We start from the raw sequence: 18,555 nt of genomic DNA on the forward strand, positions 1-18,555 counted from the left end.
AGGGGGGAGAGTTCTTTTGTTTGTGAACAATTGGACCATTTTTCTGACTGGGAGAGAGATCACCCTTGAGCAGTGGCCAAATTCCACACTCAGTGGCCCTTGCCATAATGTATTCGGGGAAGCTGAAATGCACAGAATTGAATACATTAAGCTGGGAGAGTTCTCCTTTCTGCTTTCCCCAGCTTGTATTCATTAGTATATTTTACCAGTAACTGGAATACACGTGTTGTTGTTCTGAAGTTGAAAAATTCTACTATACATTTAGTTGCTAGGCAGGCTTTTTATGTAAAGGAAGAATTTTTGAAATTACTGACATGTGAACAGTTCACCCACAATTAAAAAATTACTAGAGTGTTTAACCTTTCTAATTTTGACTTTTTTAACCATGAAAAATACTAAGTTTTACTAAGAGAAGTGTGGGGTTTTAGAACATTGATATATAGTGTCTACTAATTCTCTGCTTGTCTTTTCTTTTGAAAGTCAGTAAATATATTTTTGGAATGTTTTGTGTGGTCATTGTCTGGTAATAAGAGACCCAAGTAAAAATAGCTGCAGTTATATGGGCGAGGTCATGAAATTAAACGACAAGTATATGCTTGTCTGTCCACAGAGGGCTGAACACGTACTATGTGCTTCCCCCTTATTATTTCCCATAAGTCAAATGCGGGTCACAGCACAGCGCAGGAGGAAAAACAACGGCCCTTGGGTGTGCTGTGGACCTGGAAAGGAAAACCTCTTTTGCTTCAGAGGCAAATATCAGTTATCCCAGACTCCTCAAACAGTAAAACTTGCTGCCATATTTTTATTTGATCAAAACTGTCACTAACTTTTCCCCCCAGAGTGAGATACAGAAAGACGCTTCTATCGAGATAGATTCTTACATCTCATACTGTAAAGTATGGCGGTCTGTATCTTAACATACATAACTGTGCGTGTGTAAAGGGGCTGTTTTAAGTGTATACTGTGTTTCTCAGAACAGTCCACCATAATTGATGTTCTTTCTCCAGAACCTGAAGCTTAAACATGTAAAAGATTTAAACGACCTGCCCTGTTGCCCTGCCTGTGTTTTGTCCCTTGCGATCCCCAAAGAGGGAATCAGCGCTCAAGGTGACCAGTGCACCGAGTCCCGAAACCCTAACACCTCTCAGCTGTCCCCTCCTCCCAGAAGCGGGTGTGCAAAAGACACCGGGACGCTCAGCAGTCAGAGTGGGTCACGTACCCAACCCAGAAGAACAAGCACACAGTTCTTCTCCCTGCTATGTTCGGTGCCAAAGGCGGTCACACCGTTTTTCAGCTAGAAAAGTGTAGGTCAGTTTTTGCACTGAGGAAAAATGAAAGATGTACCACTTCTCATGCAATAACAGTAAAGTAATGACCAGTGCAGTTTCACACCACTCAGAACCTGAGAGAGCCCAGATGCCTGCAATGAGTGAGCGATGATACGCGGCAACCTGATACACCACTGACTAAAGCCACGGACTTGAAAGGCTCCAGTAGCTTTAAAACATCAACACCACCAGTACAGAGATGCATTGTGTAACCCATTATCTAACTGAGGCAGTGGAATGTGGTTTCAGGACACACCGTGTCCGATAGGCCAGTACGAAGACCACTAGATGAGACTTCTGGGTGACTGGGATGCCAGAGGTCAGTTCATATTGTCCTGGACCCTACACGTGAGAGTTGTTCTCTTGCCGTTTCAGCTTTTTAACTGCCTTTCTCAGGCAAGTGCTCTCAAATGTATGCATATCGTGTTTACTATGAAGGCTTCATTATGCTGAAAAAAAATACTAGTCATAATTTCCTTAAGAACGACTAGTGAAACAGGGCGACATATGCTTTCTTCAAAATACAAGGGACAGGAAAAGAATTGCTACTGTAAAAATCACTTTTCCTATTTGGAATCGTCTTTTTCTAAGTTTTTTTCCTTGAATGTTTTCATTTCACTGTTGGGTTGACTAAGTAGAAAATTAAATGGAATGCCATAAAGCAATGGTCTGTAGGCTCTTTAGACCTTGAACCCATCAAGTATAATGCTTTTGAGCCCATGCCTCTAATATAAATATATTTTGTTCATAAGTTACATGCACATATCGCTGTAAAAATATATTCTGTATGTATAAAACATATACACAAATAGATATTTTTAAGTTAAATGTTTAAAATACAAAGAGTTTTAATAATTTCTTCTTTCACCTCTATGAGGTCAGTTGTCAAAAACAATTGGAAAATTGGCATACCCCTGCCTGGATACAATAGAATTCCCTGTACCAGTTGTACTAATAAATACCACATGCGTATAGGGATTATTTTACAAGGTTGTTATGAAGTCAGGCAAACAGCCTTCAGGGGAAAGGTCACTTTCCAATAACGAAAATTAGATTCCACCCGGGCAAAGGAAGGGAAAGAGTATGCATCTGTTCCTTTTCCTTGGGGAAGGCCCTGATGGAAGGAAAGAGGCCTCATTAAGGACTGCTGGTTAATTCAGTGGTAGTGACACTGTGCTCAACAGAACTCAGATCTTAGTATTTGGGAAGGAAAGCCTGCACCTTGGTGGAATCCGAGGTATGTGTGTTCGCTCTGTCATTGCCTCGCCTCGCCCCGAGCAACCTCTGGCCCTCTGGTAAAGACACGTGTACACACCTGAGTGTCCTTAGGACCAAGCGCCAAGCGAGTCAACATCCTGATCCCTCCAGCCATCACTTAGCAAGAACCCTCTGATGTCCCCAGCATTGCATTCAGAGCCAGGGAGACTGGGCTTCCCTCAAGGAGCTTACAGTCTGAATGGGGGATGGGGGTGGGGGAGGGGAACACACAAACAAATAAGCTGATGTGGATGGTGCTGCCTGGAAACGTGCAGGTAGCTCGTGTGAACATGCAGCCTGTGTCATCTCAGAGCCCGGAAAGACCCAGATTTCACTGGTGGAGAGAAAGGAAATCAAGAACATTTAGCGTGGAATTCGGCAGAACCTGGCTCCCTCTGTGTCCCAGAGCGGAGCAAACCCAGGGAAGCTGGTCTTGCCCTCTGCTCCCAGGCTGCTGCTCCTCACAGAGAAAGGAGCTGCCGGCGGCCCTGTGTGGACAGGAAGGCCCTGCTTTGTTCCTCCGAGGTGCTGTCTCCAGTGTCGTGCATCCAATTATAGTGAAAGATTAGGGAGGAGCCTGTGAAAAAAAATTAAAAGGCTGGAAGGAACAATATTTAAAGTGAAGCCACAGCTGCGCCTCATGTTTTTTTTAAAAGGTGAATGGGAATGACTGCTGGAGATAAACTGCAATAAACAGGAACACAGAATGCCAGCTGCCATTCCAGACAAGCGCTCTGCCCTCCCCACTCAATTACCGAGGAAAAGCAGCCGTCGACCTCCATTAACCCTCACGTCTTCCTGCCTGGAAGGGCTGAATGTGCTGGTCGGGCTCTGCTAGGGTACTGAGCTCTGGAGCCCAGCCCCACTCTGGCCACCTGGGGACAGTCTCTTCTGCTTTCTGAGCCAGGGTCTCCTTTTCTTCCAAGGGAGGGATTGGCCTGCCTGGTCTTAGATGATAGAAACGTGAGTCCTTGGCTCCTCCTGGAGGGTCCTTCCCATCACATCACCCTGTTGGTGCACCTCAGTTCACAGCGTGGTCGGGGAGTGGGTTCCAAGCAACTAGATTTTCTGGATACGTGGTATATGAATTGTATCTCAACAAAAGAAAATAAGACACACACATACAAAGAAAAGTGTGTGCTTTATTTTTCAATTGAAATATAATTCATATACCATAATATATGAGATTGAATTCACATACCATAAAATTCGCCCTTTCAAATTTTGATGGGTTTCAGTGTATTTATAAGGTTGTACAAACTGCTACTATAATTCCAGGGTATTTTCATTACCCCCAAAGAAACACTGTATCTCTCTGCAGTTACCCCTAGTGCTCCCCTCCCCATATGATCATTAATTTGTTTTCCATCTTTATGGATTTGCCAGCTCTGGATGTTTCTGACCATCTTTAGTCCCTTCTTCACTCTTCTCACCAGCTTACCCTGCCCCTACCTTTAATATTAACAGCCACCATTTAATGAGTTTCTTGCTGGGCCAGGTATCATGCCAACTATTTTCTGTATAACCTTGCATTTAATCCTTAGTACAGCCTGAAAGATAGGCAGTAGTATCCTCTTTTTCAGAAAAAGAAACTGGGGCTTCAAGAGTTTCTGTAACCTGCACCAGGAAGTGTCAGAGTCAGGATGTGAACTTGAGTCGCCTTGACCTCCATTCCCCTGCCCCGGCCTCCCACTCTCCTTTCTGGTCACATGACTGTGCCCAGCTCTCCTAGGCCCCGTGTCCACCCTGATGTGGGAAACTAGAGGCACCGGGTTCTGGCAGTTGATTGAGGTTTGGCTGCTTCATAGCCGTGCAGGAGGCATTTCAGACTGCTGCGTTCTGGCGGTGACACTGAATGACTGTGATAGTTCTGCAGACCTTTGAAATGGCACCCGTTAAAAATAGAGCTCCCAGATCGGTGTGCTGTGTGAGAGAGCAGTCTCTGTAGGCAGTCATTGGAGAACCAGAAGGAGCCCAAGATGCTCCCCGCAGTTCACGCTTGGGACACGCCGCTTCCTTTGGGACATAAGGAAGGAAAACTTGAGTTGTCACCAGTGTCCCTTTAGGACTGGATGTTGCAACACTGCTTCTTTAGTCGCCTTTGTGGACTGCACCTTGGGCTCCGCTGCCTTTGCCCAGTTCCCATTCAGCCGGTAAGTGGCTGCCAAAACTTCAGCCCCAGATTAGATGTTCGTTAAATGCCTTTGCTCTGGTCTTTAACGATTAGAGTATCCGAGTGTTAGGGGCTCTGTGCAACAGCAGTTGCCTCTGTGTACATCATCCCGGTAGCGTGAGGTCAGGGAATGCAGTCAAGAGGCCACACCATCCTCAGGGGTAACTAGTAATGGCAAGCAGACCTCTCTGTTCTCCGGACCGGCATCCCAGAACTTCTGATGTCAGCCAGCTCTCACGTAAAACATGTTCTAGAGTCTTTACCCTTGGATGCTTCTCCTGGCCTTCAGGTGTCCGAGGCCCAGTCTCCCGTGAGCTCTGATGCTGAGCAAGTTCTCAGCATTGCCCAACAGTCCAGCCCAACACTGAGCCCAGAGGACCTTGTTAGGCCCATTGGTTCAAGGTTGTGCAAAGTTAAAAGGTTTCAACAGCCTCTCGGAAAGCCTTTCTGGCCTGGTTAGTGTGCCTGAAATGGGAACTGTCGGAAATACAAACTGAAAAGCCGGAGTCCAGACTTAATATGCATTCAGTGACAGAGTGGAAAAATTCTAGGTTATTTAACTTACATGTGCACTAATAATCAAAATCTTCCCAGGGGATGAAATCAGATGCAAGAACTTGGAATAATCTGCACCGTACAAATAGTTAATACATGTGCCATTCAAAAGTGTATAATTTATTTTCCTACAAAATGCTGTTTTATATTTTCATCTTGTGACAAACTCGTGGTTGTTTTAGTGAGAAAATAATTAGAAAGTACCACTAGTATATTTAGGTTTTCCTTTTGAGTTTTAGTTTTAAAGAGAATTTGCCCAACGAACAAGTACATTCTGTACTTCTGGCTCCTGACATTTAAAAGGACTCCTCCACAGCAGAACGCTGCCTCTGATGCTAAGAGGAGAGCCGCCTTTCCTACAGGCTGTGCAGAGAAGTGAGAGTGACCTCCATGTTCCTGCAGGAAGAGCACTTCTCCACAGGGAGCTCAGAATCCCAGTTGCGTTCCCCAGCGCATGCTGCTAATGGTGGTGGTGCCAGATATCACTAGGCAATAGATTGTGTTGAAGCCAGGGGATCATTAATTGCTTCAAAACAGGCATCCTGGCAAAGCCTTGGCAGAGGCCAGACGGCTGCCAGTGAAATCCACCTGGATGCAGAGTCTGGCCGTTCCACGTGGAACAGATTTGTGCTCAGTTCGAGAGGAACCAACTCTGTTTTGTCCAGCTGCTTGATCTGTTCCGCTGGTCAAAGCCTTGCTTCTCCAAGGGTCTGAACCAGCAGCATCTGGGAACTTGTTTGAAATGCACTATCTCAGCCCCACCCCAGACCTGGATCAGAAACATAGTTTATGTCGTTGCACAAGCCTTCCAGTGGTTCTCATGAATGATCAAGTTTGAGAGCAACTGGTTTTAAAAACGTGTGACAGGGAGAGCGCCACTTGGTATGTCTGCCCACCTGTGCAGTTCTCTGCTTGGCACACCTGTGTCACAGCAACCTCCTGGCTCCCTGAGTTCCTGTGTGGGCCGTGGGAGACCCGGGCATTCAGCTTCTGGAATAATGCGGCCCCAGTCCTTAGGAAGATTTTCCTCAATGGCACACTCTTCCCCGTTGGTGGAAAGTGTGGCCCCTGGTCATTCATATGCACCCTGGTGTGTGAGAAGCATCGACCAGGTAACAATGTAGGGGCACAGAGAGGAGAGTGCTAGACATGCTGTCTCCCAGGATTCGGAGTGAATGGAGTACTGAGACAGTTAGCATTATAAAGCAAGTACATCTAATAACCAGTAAAAGTAAGAAACAAATGGCGCTGGGGAGAAGGGGAAGATTAACACAGGAAAGAGATGGAAGACAGGAAATTTGGGGGAAGCGGTCTCCTTCCTCCTATTCCCCTCCGCACAGCGAATCCCGTCCAGGCCCAGGGCATTGTGTCTGCAAAGCCACCTCTGCCTTTAGTCCCACAGCACTTCCGTGCGTTGCAAGCCTTGGGACCCAGATTCTCTAGGCCCAGCTTCTCTACACGTCTTCCTCCGTTGGGGAGTTTAAGGGCCCCTTCCTCTCGGGCAGACAGGCCCTTTCCGGCTGCACGGGTTTCGTCATCTGCGCAGCAGCCGGAAGGAAGCAGCTGTTTGCTGTGTCCTGCTCACCAGCTGGCTTTAGGTTTAGGTTTAGGATATTATTTCCTGAAGGACATTCCCAGGAAACCTGGCGGCCCTGCAGCTGTCCCCACAGAAATAACCGTTTGTCGATTCAATAAATTTTAGAACACAGAAGGCACTCAACATTCTGTCTGTAAATTCACATGCAGATTAGCGTGTGAAAGATGAGGTGGCCCTGCCTCGGAGACCAGAGTCACCCCAGTGCTGCTTGGCGCGAGGTGAACTGGACCTGAGACAGAGGCAGGACCGGAGTGGGGGACTCGGGAACAGAATCACTGTGTAACGGATGGGCACACGCCACGTCCTACAAGAAAGCGTGAAAGGGACTCAGGGACATACTAGATTTGGAGATGGACACTATCTACCCAGGCAGAACCTTTTGCTTTTATTGCTTTACCTAACACCTGTCTGCCTTGTCAAGTTCGGGCAACCCGCAGCCTGTGTTCTGAGATAGTGGCTCACCAGGGGCCCTCGGAAGCCATTGTGAGCCTTATCTGCCTGGGCACAAGGGGTGGCGGTGGGGAATTCAGCGACGGGTGAAGACAAAACCCCCCGGCGACTGGACAATTGTGCATTTCTAAGCGCATTTCTGCTCTCATCTCGGTCTCGCGCTGCTTTTCTGTCTCGCAGTGATGAGCCAGTCCTCCTCCACCGCCCTTTCGCTGGCAGCATCTGGCAGCATCGAGTTCAGATGTTTTCCTTTTGTTTGATGAGGGTATTTCCTGGGGCCGTTTTAGGGGCAGATGGGGCTCCACTTGTCATAACACAGCCAAACAGCATAGTTTTGAGCCAGCCTCTCCCTCTTCACTGCCCCTCACCCTGGGGCATCTTTGGGCTTCAGGGGTTAAAGGACATAATTGCCCTGCAGGTTGGAAATGCACTCTCAGACCCTCCTTCCAAATCAGAAAAAAGTGTACTTTGAAACCCCACATACATACACTTTACATGTATAGGCAACCAAAAGGAAATGAGGTTTCAACCAGTACATTTTAAAAGAAAAGCTATTTACTGGTCGATTGAGTCATAACTACCCAAAAAGTTGGGAATCGCATTTGTTCCCAAAGGAAGATGGAGCGGTGGTGTCCAGGTGAGAAGCGGTGTCAGAGCGGCTCCACTGAGAAGGTGTTCGCACCGTGAGTGTCTGGTGACCATGAGGCCTCGGTGTAGGCGTTGCCGTCCAGGGCAGCCTCCTGTCCTCAGGGAGCGAGCATCATGTCCATCTCAGGAGAGGTGAAGGTCCCTAACTCTGTGAGTCTCACATTGTCCCCCCAGAGTGCTGTCCATTATTAGCCTGGGCCTTCCTGGTCAGTGTGGAAGAGCAGAAAGACGGGCTTGAATCCTAGCTCTTCTATACCAGTAGGGTAACCTCCCATCGCGCTCCATTTCCTCACTTCAAGGCAGGAATTGCTGGAGGATGGGCCAAAACAGTTACCGTTTATGGGAGACTCACATTAAGTTAGCCTGGACCCAGGACTGCTGCTGAGGAATTTACGTGAAGTCCCATTTAGTCCTTCAATGTCAAGTGAGGTCCTTGTCCTCTGGACTGGGAGGGCTTTCGAAGCACAGACAAGCACAAAACCATCGAAGACGGGACAGAGGAAACTAGCAATAGACTTAAAACGACATAATAATTCAACTTAAACCTCAGAAAGACTAATACTCTCAATATAAAATTTTCAAAACTCTCAGACCTTTAAAGAAAGAGAAGCAAAGCTGGGAGTGGAGTAGGTAAATTCAGAGAAAAGCAGGTACAGTCGCTAAAAAATATTTAAATATGTAATCTCACTGGTAGTCAAAGAAATTAAAATAAAAAAGAATACTACCCTTTGCCTATCAAATCTAAAACAACAGCAGTTTTGGAGGTTTTGTTTTTTGTTTTTTTGTTTTTTAGTGAACATGCTCAGTGTAAGTCAGGATGTAGGGAAAGCTGTACTCTCTCCGTTGCTGGTGGGCATGGAAATCGGAACAGCTTTCGTTAGAGGAACGTGACAGAATGTGTTGGGAGCTCAGCAAATGTTCACACCCAGCTGATCTGGTACTTCCCCTTCCAGGAACATGCCCCGAGGAAGTGATCAGATGTGTGGGCGAGGATGTATGTAAAAATGCTAACTTTATTTTTAATTGGATGAAGCCTAAATGGCTAACATAGGATAGCATGATAGACAGCCTTTAAAAATTGTTTTTAAAGAATTTTTATTGAAATGAGAGAAATTCTCAATCCAATAAGCGATGGGATCTCAATTTTATCATAAGAAAGAGGGGCACACATAAGATAAATAACCAGAAGGAAAGATAGCAAAATGTTCACAGTGACCTGTGTTGAAGTGGTGGGGTCATAGGTGACATTCATATGCTTTACACTTTTCTTGATGTGTTCAGTGGGACCCAGAGAGAGAGAAGGGGGAAGGTTGTGTGTATAAAGTCCTCTTTGAACTGGTAACGAAGTAGTCAGGTATTAAGAGTTGTAAGATTGTTTTTAAGGCCTTCTCCAACGCCTACAGCTCTAGTGCACCAAGTAAATCAGAAAAGATGGGCATGGGATCAAGGGTGTGATCAACGCAGTCATGCCTGGGATGGGGGTTTTCTTTAAATAAGACCTCTTCCCGACCCCAGGCCAAGGTCAGACACCAGCGTGTTGTCGAGCATGAGTCCTTCACACTCCCGTTGTTATCTGTTGATTTTATGTTTGGGTACCCGGTTCCATCCAACAGTTTTCTGACTAGAGGGCATCGTGTGAGAATCTCTTCCGTCCACTATATGGACCAGAGTGGGGGACTCGGGAACTGACCACACTCAATCTGCATGGCAGATTTAGGGGATTTTGAAATGAATTTATTTTAAATAAAGATGTCAAGTGATGTGGTTCTGTTTTGGCAGGACCACCCCGAGTGCCAGCCCTGCCTTGTTTGAGGGAGCGGGTTTCTTTACTTAAGGCTCCCAGCAGTGCCGTTACGAGTGCTTATGAAGTGAAAGGCGTTCTTGCTTCCTCGTCAGCCTCATGGTTACTTTCTCAGGGCTCAGTGCTGTGCTAGCCCAGTAAACAGTATGAAACCAGCACCACATCTGTAACTGTAAAAATAGTCTTCCACTTTGTGGCTACATTATACACTAAATTAGGGTTCCCAGACCTGATTCCAACATGGGTGAATCCCCCCCACACACACACATACCCCAACAAACAGTCCTGGACATGAGCAAGGTGTCCAAGAACTCAACTCAGTTCTGACACTGTGTGCCCAGAGATACCCTCAGATTCCACAGGTTAAGGGTCCAGTCCTACAAGGCTCCTCACACACACATGGCAGGTGCTAGTCGCAAGCCCAGGATCTTACCTCTGCTTGTCAGCAGCCAGCTAGAGACTGGATGTTCCAATGACCCCCTCCAACTCAGAATGCCAAGTGCAAAGCCAGGCTGTTGACCGACTGGCTCTAAATCAGATGTTCCCACAACCCACTCCTTGGGTTGAATTAATGTGCCAGAGTGGCTCACAGGACTCAGAGAAACGTGCTACTTACTAGAATACTGGCTTACTGGAAAAGGGTAGGACTCAGGAAGAGCCAGATGAAGAGAGACAGAGGGCATGGGGTGTGGGAAGGGACACAGAGCTTCAGCACCCTCTCCAGGTGCCCCAATGCCCCCACATCTCCATGTGATCACCAGTCTGGAAGCTCTCCACACCCTACCCCCAGAGCTGGGGGGTGAGACTGAAAGTTCCAACCCTGTGGTCACACACCTGGGGCTCCTGGCAACCAGCCCCCATCCTCAGGTGCTTTCCAAAAAGTCACTTCATTCACATAACAGTAGACAACCTGTATCCTTCTCATCACTTACAAAATTGCAAGAGTTTTAGGAGCTATGAGCCAGGGACTGTGGGGAAAAAAAACACATATATGAGGAAATAACATTTGGTCATCTGAATGACCAAATATTTCTTATGAATGATAATAGCACATGCAAATATCTTTTAGTATGACAGTTTCCTTACAGAGGTGTCCAACCTTTTGGTGTCTCTGGGCCACACTGCAAGAAGAATTGTCTTGGACCCCACATTAAATACATTGCAACACGTAATCACACAAAAAAGTCTGGTAATGTTTTAATTACATTTACAATTTTGTGTTGGGCCACATTCACAGCCACCCTGGGCTGCATGTGGCCCATGGGCCACAGGTTGGAAACCCTTCTTAGTACATCCCCAAATGGGGGGATGCATGAATGGATACACAGACAGACAGACAGATAAATATACTTGCTAAGTGTGAAAGTTCAAAAATGCTTCTAGTGTCCAAAGATTAAATAACGTTAGAGGAAAGGAGAATAGAGATGAGCTTTCCTTGAATTAGAAATCCTCAAACCTAGTGAAACTAAATATCTGGTCCTAGAGCATAGGGATGTGTGTTTCACACATGGTCTCAGCCAGCAGGCTGGGAAGCAATGGGAATGTGAATTTTAGTCTCTACTGGAAATTCCGATGCAGCCTGTTGAAGCTGGCAGCTGGGAGCCCGTGGTGTAGCAGTACTGCTGTGTCACATATTTGGTCCGTGATGTCCACCTGTGGCTGTGGGAGCTCTTCAGATGCAGCTAGAGTGGCTGAGGAAATGAAATTGTATTTTAATTAATTTTTCATTTGAGGGCAGATAGCCACATGCCACTAGTAACTATTATGGTAGAGCAGCTGTAACCTACAGTACACCACCCTGCACTTGGGGATGAAATGAAGCCATTGGTCAGCCCACCTTCCAACAGCTGCGTTCTGTCGCCGTGACACAGTGAGACTCAGACCTTTCACTGTAACTTCTGGCTTCTGGTGGGAGCAGACGTGGCTCCAGAACCTCCTACTGGAAGACCCAGGAGCCATCGTGCCTTCTGGAGCCACACCCAGTCATGTGAGCTGGGTTTTGTAACCTGATTTGCTCAGCATAGTCTTCTGCCCCCTGCTCAGAACATAAAACGATGCTTCTCGCAGCCTTCATTATCGCCACGCAACAGCAAACCAAAACCTCCTCACCGCAGGATTTCAAACCTTGTTTGTTTTCGTAGCTGTTTTATTTTTAACTAAGGAAATCATTCATAATCTTCTCTCCTGTTGTTTAAAGGGTTTAAAAGTTCAGCATGGTGAATTTTTATGGGACTTTTATGGGACGCCGAGTGTTGTAAACATACCCAAATTATCTCAGTAGTGTCATTTACCAGATCCTTTCCTGTGCACGCCGACCTGCCTTCCCTTCAAAATATGAAACAGATGGGTTCAATTAGAATCCTCTAGCTGTCTCAGGCAATATGGTGGGCCTCTCATATTCTAAACCTGGTAAGGTCATTACAACTCTTGAACAGAAACAATAGTCCCCATCAAGACAGAGAGCCTGGTGGCAGCAGAGGCTACGTCTGTCTATCCAGGGCTCTGTTCCAGCATCATAGTGTGGCATCTGCCATCTCATCGAGCTTCAGTGCGTGTGGGTTGAATGAACTCCTATCCTTGCCATCGAGAAAGTGGGCCGAAGGGATGATATAAGGAAGAGAAAGACAGCATTCAGGGAAAGGCCGCCTTTGGGATCAAAGCAGTTTGATGTAGGACAAAATGCGTGCCCTCCACAGCTTTCCTTTGTCCTGTTGAGCAGGTGAGAAGAAAGGTTATAGCTCCAAGAAGTCCAGTTCTGTCCTGGTGAAGATTGTTTCATACCTCAAGAGGTGATTTCCCAGACTGGGGATTGGAAAGGGGACTCTGGGGGCTTGAAATCGCTTGCAGAGGTGGAACCAGGAGAGACTGGTTTACGTCCAGCTTTTAATAATTCCAGTGCCCTTGACTGTGGCCTATGTATTTATTTTTCATCTCGTGTTACAGTACAAAGAAACTTCACAGTCAGACCGCCCGCGGTCGTGATGTTGTCTGCCCGCTTATCGGCATTTTTTATTTTCCTGAAATTTTAGGCACAGAAGAATGAGAGAGAATCTATCCGACAGAAGCTGGCACTCGGGAGCTTCTTTGATGATGGCCCGGGAATCTACACCAGCTGCAGCAGGAGCGGCAAGCCAAGCCTCTCCTCTCGGTGAGTGTTCTTTCGAATTGATTTTCTGATATGTGCACCTAATGGATTTTGTCATCTGACTACACGTTTAACAAAAGATATCCTTTAAATCCTCGACTATTTCTTTTTTCATAATACTATCACCTTTATTTGGATGCTGGGCAGACCTCACCCTGTGTGTTGGGTCGGTTTTTTGAGTTTTCATTTTGGTGGGTTTTTTTTTGGCCCATTTGCCCAGCTACTTGCGGTCAGATTTCTATATTTGATTTTTTTTCTAGACACCGTTCTGATTTTGCACGGTGATGAGGGAATCAAGGCGCACTCCAAGGCAAGCTGGCCGATGCTTAGAGGAGTGTGGCAGACCACCAGATTTCCCATTAAGCGCCCCCCAAGCACCCAGCATCACCTCCCTCATGTATCTGATTGCAGTGAAAACTGGCAGCTGGGAAACACAGTTCCCGCTCTGGTTGTTTACCGCTTACTCCAGTACCGAGCCTCACCCGCCCTCCAGATGGCTTTTCTTCATCTTAACTTATTTCAAGATATCATTGCTCATTTATCGATATTTCAATATAACATTGGCTATTTACATAGCTTCCAGTTCCAATTAAAATATAGTAAAATTATAATTTTACTCAGCAAATAAGGCTGTTGATGGGAGCTTCTCAAACATTATTATGCATATGAAACACCTGGGGGTTTTGTCAGCGTGCTGATGCTGATGCTGATGCTGAGTCATTAGGGTTAGGTGGGGCTCAAGATTCTGTATTTCTAACAAGCTCCCAGCTGAGGCCCCAGCTGCCAGTCCATGGGTCACACGTTGCTTAGTGAGGCAATCTGAAAAGGTGACCATTATGAATATGGGTGTTCCAGGTGGTTAAAACACATAGAACTTGGTTTTTAATAAAGATGGTGGTAGCTGAAGGCGCATCAGCATTCTCTTGATGCCTCCCCAAATGCCCATTTCTGGTCGAAATGGCTGCATCTTCCTTTGGGCTCAGTGAGAGTACATGCTCCAGGTATCAACACTAGGTATATGTATACCGTGTAAGGCCGGCTGTGGGAGACACAAGATAGCACTTATGAATTCATTCAACCATCTACCCTCACTTTCACGTGCGGCTTGGAATTAGGCACTTTAATACCTTTATGTGTATCTGGCTTTCAGTAAGCCTTGTATTTGACTGCAGTCTGATGCTTAGAGATTCATTTAAATCAGCAAAAATCAGAAAGCACACACACGCTCGCGTACATGCATATTTAGGGTCATGGCAGGTGAGTTAGCTCGTCAGGACAGGAGCTGCCACTGAGCCACGCAGAGTTAGGCGTCTCGGTCCCCTCGCTCTTTTCGTGTGGCATTCCAGAGCGGGAAGGTCAGCCCTTCCCTTCGCTGGAGCAGCACCTGTGCGCCCTCCCAGTGGGGTGTGGTAGGAGGAGCTCTGGCCTGGGCCCCTGGAGATCTGAGGATTAGTTCTCATGAGCTTCTGATTTTGAGACTTGGTCAGTTTACTTAGTTTTATCATGCCTCAGTTTCCTCATTTTCATAAAATGAGGGGATTGAACCCTATGGGCCTAGAGGTTTTTGCTACTGCTCTCTAATATTCCCCAAAGCACCAAAAAATTTTCTTCTAGAAACTCCACTTCTCTGCTCAGCAATATCATATCTATGGAGTCCAAATGGGAGATTTTTGTTTTTTAAATCAAAGTTAGCTAGCTAGATAGATACAGGTAGATACAGTATACACACACACATATACACACACATACATATGGCTGTGAAAGCAAAATAGAATAATAACTACAAGGTATATAATAGCATGAAATACAAGTAACAGTCTCCTGTCCAATCCCTCTCTATTTGTGTCCCACTCTCCAGAAACTTTGAACTCCTTGGCTGTTTCTTCTGGTATTTACCTACATATCTCTAAGTAAAATGCTTGTCTTCTTAGCATTTACTTTTAAGTGACCATCTTTTGACCATCTACTGTAGAAATCCTTTTACAGCTGTCTCACAGACACGCCTGTGTACTCCAGACCCTGTTCTCTTCATGGTTATTTCACGGTTTGGAGGCAAATAACTGTTCAGTGTTTCCATTGTTTGGGCATATAGTATTCATACTGAACCAGGTCACAAGCTGTGATTACTTGAGAAGTTTTTTTGTCCTGAATTTAAAATTGCCCCACTTTCCCTTTTGCTGGTCTGTGATTTCAATTGCTATATAATATTTCACTATGTGAATATAGTCAGTTTCTTCTGCCACTGTCCTGATGATGGGCACTGAGTTTTTCCAAAGGTTTTGCTCTTGTAAACATTACTGCTTATAAATGTGCTTGCATATGTCTTTTGCTCTGTGTGTGCAAGAGTTTCTCTTTGATTCCACCTAGGAGTGGAGTTACTAGGAAAATGCATGAATACTTCCATTTAGAAGACAATGCCAGTCTGTTTTATTTCTTTTTTAAGATTTTTATTTATTTTTTAATAAGTTTTATTCATTATGCTATTACAGTTGTCCCATTTTTTTTCTCCCCTTTATTCCCCTCCTCCCTGTACTCCCTTTCCCACCATCATCTCCCCACCTTAGTTCATGTCCATGGGTCATACATGTAAGTTCTTTGGCTTCTCCATTTCCCATACTGTTCTTAACCTCCCCCTGTCTATTTTGTACCTACCATTTATGCTTCTTATTCCCTATACCTTTTCCCCCACTCTCCCCCTCCCCCACCCTTCTGATAAACCTCCATGTGATCTCCATTTCTGTGAATCGGTTCCTGTTCTAGTTGTTTGCTTAGTTCGTTTTTGGGTTTTTTTTTTTCCGGTTCAATTATTGATAGTTGTGAGTTTATTGTCATTTTACTGTTCATAGTTTTTGATCTTCTTTTTCTTAGATAAAGTCCCTTTAACATTTCATAAAATAAGGGATTGGTGATGATGAACTTCCTTAACTTGACCTTATCTGGGAAGCACTTTAACTATCCTTCCATTCTAAATGAAAGCTTTGCTGGACAGAGCAATCTTGGATGTAGGTCCTTGCCTTCATGACTTGGAATACTTCTTTCCAGCCCCTTCTTGCCTATAAAGTCTCTTTTGAGAAATCAGCTGACAGTCTGATGGGAACTCCTTTGTAGGTAACTGTCTCCTTATCTCTTGCTGCTTCTAGGATTCTCTCCTTCATTTTTACCTTGGCTAATGTAGTTATGATGTGCCTTGATGTGTTCCTCCTTGGGTCCAAGTTCTTTGGGACTCTCTGAGCTTCCTGGACTTCCTGGAAGTCTATTTCCTTTGCCAGATTGGGGAAGTTCTTCTTCATTATGTTTTCATATAAGTTTTCAATGTCTTCCTCTTCCTCTTCCTCTTCTCCTTCTAGTACCCCTATGATTCTGTTGTTGGAATGTTTAAAGTTGTCCCGGAGGTTCCTAAACCTCTCCTTATTTTTTTGAATTCTTGTTTCTTCATTCTGTTCTGGTTGAATGTTTATTTCTTCTTTCTGGTCTAAACTGTTGATTTGAGTTCTGGTTTCCTTCTCTTCACTGTTGGTTCCCTGTACATTTTCCTTTATTCACTTTTCATAGCCTTCACTTTTTCCTCTATTTTGTGACCATACTCAACCATTTCTGTGAGCATCCTGATTACCAGCATCTGATAGGTTGGCTATCTCTTTATCAATTGGTTGTATTTTTTCTGGATCTTTGATCTGTTCTTTCATTTGGGCCATATTTTTTGTCTTGGCACTCCTGTTACATAGTAAGGAGCGGAGCCTTAGGTATTCGCCAGGGCGGGGCAACCCACGTTGCTGCGTTGTGATGCCGTATGTGGGGGAGGGGTTCGAGAGGGAACAGTGCTGCTTACTCCACTCTCAGCCAGCTTTCAGGTCACTTCCGCCACTTCCCCCGAGCAAATTAGGCCCTTCTGGTGCTGATTCCCAGGTAGGTGGTTTTGTGTACATTCTAGGACCCTATGGGCCTCTCCAATAAACTCCCCTGTGAGGCTGGGAGTTTCTCCCACTGCAGTACCCACAGGTTTTTTCAGTTAGAGGTCTGAGGCTTTATTTCCTCACACTGGAACCCTGGGTTGTGTGGTCTGTCTCGTTCCCAGTTGTTCCTCCCCGTCTGTCTCGCTCCCTAGTTGTTCCTCCCAGTTTATCCACATATGGGTATACATGGGACCCCCCACTCCACCAGCTGCTGCCTCACTGGTCTGCCAGCCTAAGCCTTGCACAAGTTCTCTCCGCACCCCCTGCTGGTCTGGATGAATGTGTCTTCTTTAACTCCTTAATTGTCAGACTTCCATGCAGTTCGATTTTCTGGCAGTTTTTTTTTATTTGTTCTTATCCTTCTTTTGGTTGTGTGAGGAGGCACAGTGTATCTGCCTACTACATCTTCATCTTGGCCAGAAGTGAGATATTTTTAGAGAGAGGGGAAGGGAGGGAGAAAGAGAGGGAGAAAAACATCAATGTGTGGTTGCCTCTCACGCTTCCCCTACTGGGGACCTGGCCTGCAACCCAGGCATGTGCCCTGACTGGGAATCCATCTGGTGATCCTTTGATTCTCAGTCTGTCACTCAGTCCACTGAGCCACACCAACCAGGGCTAATCTTTTTTTCCAAAATGGTTACAACAAGTTTCATGCTACGAGCAGTGTTTCAGAGAGCCTATGGATCTATAACCTTTCTAACATTTAATATTGACAATTTACTTTAAACTTTTATTAATTGAATGGTATAACATAGTGTTACTTTGTGTTTATTAGGCATCCTTGGTTCTTCATCTGTGAAATGTCTATTTGGATCTTATGGATTCTCTTCCTTTTTTAAATTGATTTATGAAAGTTGTGTAGTCATGAGACTAATCCTTAACACACTATATATATTGCAGGTACCTTTCCTAGATTGTAGCTTGTCTTTCTACTTCTTCAGTGTGTCTTTTATGACCACAAATTCTTAATTTTAATACCGTAAATTTTTATCAAACTTTTAGAGTCAGTACTTTTCTGTTTTTTATATAAAAGTCTTCTACCCCAGGGCCCACAAGACATTAACCCAGATGTCCTACAAGAGTTGAAAGTGTTGGTTGTTTTTTTAAAGTCTGTAATAAATCAGGAGTTGGTTTCTTGATCTGGTATGAGGAGAAATCTAATCTTTTTCCATATACATGATTTTTTTTTAAATGGGAGGGAAGTGGGGAGGGTTGGGTGGGTGGGCTGGATTGGGAGTAAAAGGGAGAAAACTGTACTTGAATAATGATTAAAATTTTAAAAAGTGGGGAAAAAAGAAGAAGAAAAAAAGATTTTATTTATTTTTAGAGAGGGAAGGGAGGGAGAAAGAGAGAGAGAGAAACACTCAATGTGCAGTTGCTGGGGATCGTGGCCTGCAACCCAGGCATGTGCCCTGACTGGGAATCGAACCTCGGGCTGCTTCGCAGCCCGAGCTCAATCCACTGAGCTACGCCAGCCAGGGCGCATGATTATTTTTTGCATCATGTTTACTAAACAATCCCTTTTTTACTCACTGATTTGGCCTCTTCTGTATATAGCAGACATTAACTGGAATACATTCTATTTCATTGATTAGTGTTTCTATTCCGGCATCAATACTAGACAGTCTTAATTACTAGAGGTTCAAAA

At 45.2% G+C, this 18,555-nt stretch overlaps 1 protein-coding gene across 5 annotated transcripts in view; it reads left to right on the plus strand.

Annotated features, from left to right (window-relative positions):
• The window catches only part of LOC114490625 (schwannomin-interacting protein 1), a 500,197-nt gene that overhangs the window by 457,954 nt on the left and 23,688 nt on the right, over window positions 1-18,555 (plus strand). For all 5 annotated transcript variants that reach the window (XM_028504697.2, XM_036017610.1, XM_028504698.2 and 2 more), the window contains one exon: window positions 12,839-12,957. In XM_028504697.2, the coding sequence (XP_028360498.1) occupies window positions 12,839-12,957 (119 nt within the window). The remainder of the gene's footprint in view (window positions 1-12,838; window positions 12,958-18,555) is intronic.

This window comes from Phyllostomus discolor, chromosome 2, assembly GCF_004126475.2.
Source record: "Phyllostomus discolor isolate MPI-MPIP mPhyDis1 chromosome 2, mPhyDis1.pri.v3, whole genome shotgun sequence".
Taxonomy (NCBI): domain Eukaryota; kingdom Metazoa; phylum Chordata; class Mammalia; order Chiroptera; family Phyllostomidae; genus Phyllostomus; species Phyllostomus discolor.